This window comes from Miscanthus floridulus, chromosome 19 (genome assembly GCF_019320115.1).
Source record: "Miscanthus floridulus cultivar M001 chromosome 19, ASM1932011v1, whole genome shotgun sequence".
NCBI lineage: Eukaryota > Viridiplantae > Streptophyta > Magnoliopsida > Poales > Poaceae > Miscanthus > Miscanthus floridulus.
This window is the reverse complement of record NC_089598.1, coordinates 89,815,068-89,818,096: the sequence shown is the minus strand read 5'-3', so window position 1 is coordinate 89,818,096 and position 3,029 is coordinate 89,815,068. Positions and strand designations below refer to the sequence as shown.

Here is a 3,029-nt window from a genome sequence, read left to right as displayed (position 1 = left end):
TTGGATATGAGTAGGGATGGCAGTGGGTCAGGTATGATGCAGATAAAGTATTTACCTGTCCGCGAGCATACCCACGACCCTAATATTTACCCGCCCACGAGCATACCCACCAGTAAGATTTTGTACTACCCACGCACAGTGGGTACCCGACGAGTACCTGGTACCTGACGGGTATATTCAAGAGAGTTCAAATAATAAAATTACAGTGATATGAAATAATAAATTCATAGTTAAACAACACATAAAAATATCAATCTCACTTCCATAGAGTTCAGTAGGACTATACAAAACCCATAGGTACCCACACCTATTTATATCTTTGCGCGTACCCAATCCTTATGTACCCACGAGTGTGTTTTCATGCCTATAACCACACCTATCAGATACGAAACCCATAGGTACCTGCACCAGCGGGTAAGATTGCCATCCCCACGGAGGCCATGACCCTATATATGAGACATAGAGTTAGAGGCTTTTTTTTTTGGGAGTGGAACATAGAGTTAGAGGGTGTGTACAAGGACTTTACCCTTCTTTGAAAGCCTATATTAAACAAGTAGGCCCATAACGTCGATGGGCTTGGACCTATCGTTCTTGAACTAATAGGTTATAGTAGGGCCCAGGGGAAAAACACAAGGAAACAGAAACAGCTCCTTGCCTCTAGACAGGCCATGGCCACCGCCGACGGTGGCCAAACCCTCGGCCAGAGCAGCTTATCGATCACGTGAATGCACACTGACACAAGTAACGAGCAAACCATTAGCGGCGCGGCGAGGGCGGAGATTAGACACCGGCGGGAAGGGGCACGCGAAGGATGGGGCGGAGGAGGAGGTTGGCCTTCCGTCTGGCGGTGATGCCGAACGCCTCCGTCATGTCGAACTCCGCGGGGTCGGACACGCCGGGGGCCTCCCAGTCGAAGTGGAACAGCAGGCTGGCGAGCGCGAGCTCGACGTTGGCGAGCCCGAACGACATCCCCGGGCACATCCTCCGGCCGGCGCCGAACGGCAGGAGCTCGAAGTCGGCGCCCTTGAACTCCACCGCGCTGGCCTCGGCCTCGAACCGCTCGGGCCGGAACTCCTCGGGGTCGCCGGGCCAGTACCTCCCGTCGCGGCCCAGCGCCCAGACGTTCACCAGCACGGTGGTGCCCGCGGGCACGTCGTAACCGAGCACGCGGCACGGCTCCTGGGACTGCCGCGGGAGCAGCAGCGGCAGCGGCGTGTGTAGCCGGAACGTCTCCCGGATGACGAGGTGCAGGTACCGGAGCTCGCTCAGCACGTGCTCGGCCACCGCGCCGCGCGCGCCGAAGGCCTCGCGCACCTCGGCCGTCGCCCGCTGCATCGCCTTGGGGTTCCGGATCAGCTCCGCCATGGCCCACTCCAGCGTGGTCGCCGAAGTCTCGCTGCCGGCGCCGAAGATGTCCTGCACAGATCGAGACAGACAGAGGCTGGTCGTCATTAATGCATGGAGTACGACATGTCGACGAACATGGTGTCACATGTTGGTTTGTTAGTTGCCTTGTTATTTTCAGGGACAAACGATGTGCATATTGCAGTCTATACTGTCACGCTGTCAAGCTCATGCACCCTGCAATTTCCTGGTACGCGCACTGTGACAAACGACGCGAGAAAGAGACAGATCCTTGCGTTTTTGCCGTGTGGCATCTAAACTCTATGATTGAAGAAAACAATCAAAATGATTAGTAATAGTAAGCAAAAGAGATCTTACGAAGATGACGGCTTTAAGCACGTCCATGTCGAGCGGGATTTGGAGGCTGCCATCCTTGTGTATCTTGAGCAGCACGTCGAGAAGGTCCTCGCCGGCCTCGCCGGCGCCGGCGCCGGCGCTGTCCATCCTCTGCAGGTGCTCCTTGATGATGCCGTCGAGGATCCCGAACACCGTGTCGCGGCACTCCTCCGCGCGCCGCACGGCGCCGCTGAGCTGGCCGACTAGGCGAGAGGACGGCCACAGGTCCGCCGGGTTGAACCCCGCCGAGAGCCCGATGGAGCGGTCGAGCTCCCGCAGGAACACGTCGCGGTCCCTGCACCGGTCGCCCATCACGGCGCGCACCGTGGCGTCGGCCACGAGCGCCGACAGCCGCGCGCGCATCTCCACGGGGAGCGACTCCGCGGCCGCGGCGGCGCACGCGCGCAGCATGGCCGCCACCTCCTCCTCGCGGATGGCGCGGAAGGACAGCACCCGGCGCGTGCTCAGGAGCTCCGTGATGGCGAGCTTCCGGAGCTGGCGCCAGTGCTCCCCGTAGGGCGCGAAGATGATGTCCCGTCCGTTGTTAGTGAGCACGCGCACCGTGGCGCTCAGCGGCCGCGACGCGAACGAGGTGTCCTGCGTCTTCATCACCTCGCGCGCCGCCTCCCGGGACGAGATCACCAGCGTGGGCACCTCGCCGATGCGGAGCAGCATCACCGGCCCGTGGCGCCGCGCCAGGTCACGCATCGCGCGGTGCGGGAGCTGGCCCACGAGGTGGTGCATGCTGCCGATGACCGGCAGCTGCCACGGCCCCGGCGGAAACCGCAAGCCATGGCCGGCCGCGGGACCGCGCCGGCGCCTCGCGAGCACGACGAGCAGCGACACCAGAGCCAGTCCGAGGTAGACATAGTAGCGGTCATCCATTGGCGTGTGCGCACGGGACGATGCTTGCTTCCAACCCCAACGACAACGTTGCTACTATAGCTTGTTCATAGCTTACGAGGATGGCAAGAAATGTTCTCCACAAGCCTGTAACACTGACATGGCTAAATTATTGCACCTCACAATCGCAGTGTCGTTTTGGAGCGTCCCCAACAATTTGGGCCATGCTTAGATGCCGCGGGGAACAAGACAAGGCTTGCACACATGTTTACGTATTTGATGATATGACACTGTCAACTGTCCCCCGGAAGGATGTAACTGTGGTATGCGTGTCAGTTTAACCGCTTCATGTTTGATCAAGTTTCTAATAACACATTTATAGTTCCAAATCAATTTATTATGAAAATATATTTTGTAACTAATCTAATGATACTTATTTGATATTA

At 58.1% G+C, this 3,029-nt stretch overlaps 1 protein-coding gene across 1 annotated transcript; it reads right to left on the bottom strand.

The window, feature by feature from the left end:
- Nucleotides 1-495: 495 nt before the first annotated feature.
- Nucleotides 496-2,809, bottom strand: LOC136528574 (dolabradiene monooxygenase-like). The gene is made up of 2 exons (XM_066521543.1): nucleotides 1,723-2,809; nucleotides 496-1,416 (listed from the first exon to the last, which is right to left on the bottom strand). The coding sequence occupies exons 1-2, from the start codon at nucleotides 2,623-2,625 to the stop codon at nucleotides 781-783; spliced, it is 1,539 nt and encodes a 512-aa protein (XP_066377640.1). The 5' UTR covers nucleotides 2,626-2,809; the 3' UTR covers nucleotides 496-780.
- Nucleotides 2,810-3,029: the final 220 nt, after the last annotated feature.

Coding starts and splice junctions, on each gene's coding strand:
- LOC136528574 (XM_066521543.1), bottom strand. CDS start 2,625: ATGGATGACCGCTACTATGTCTACCTCGGACTGGCTCTGGTGTCGCTG. Junction 1,417..1,722: donor TGCTTAAAGCCGTCATCTTC/GTAAGATCTCTT, acceptor CGATCTGTGCAG/GACATCTTCGGCGCCGGCAG.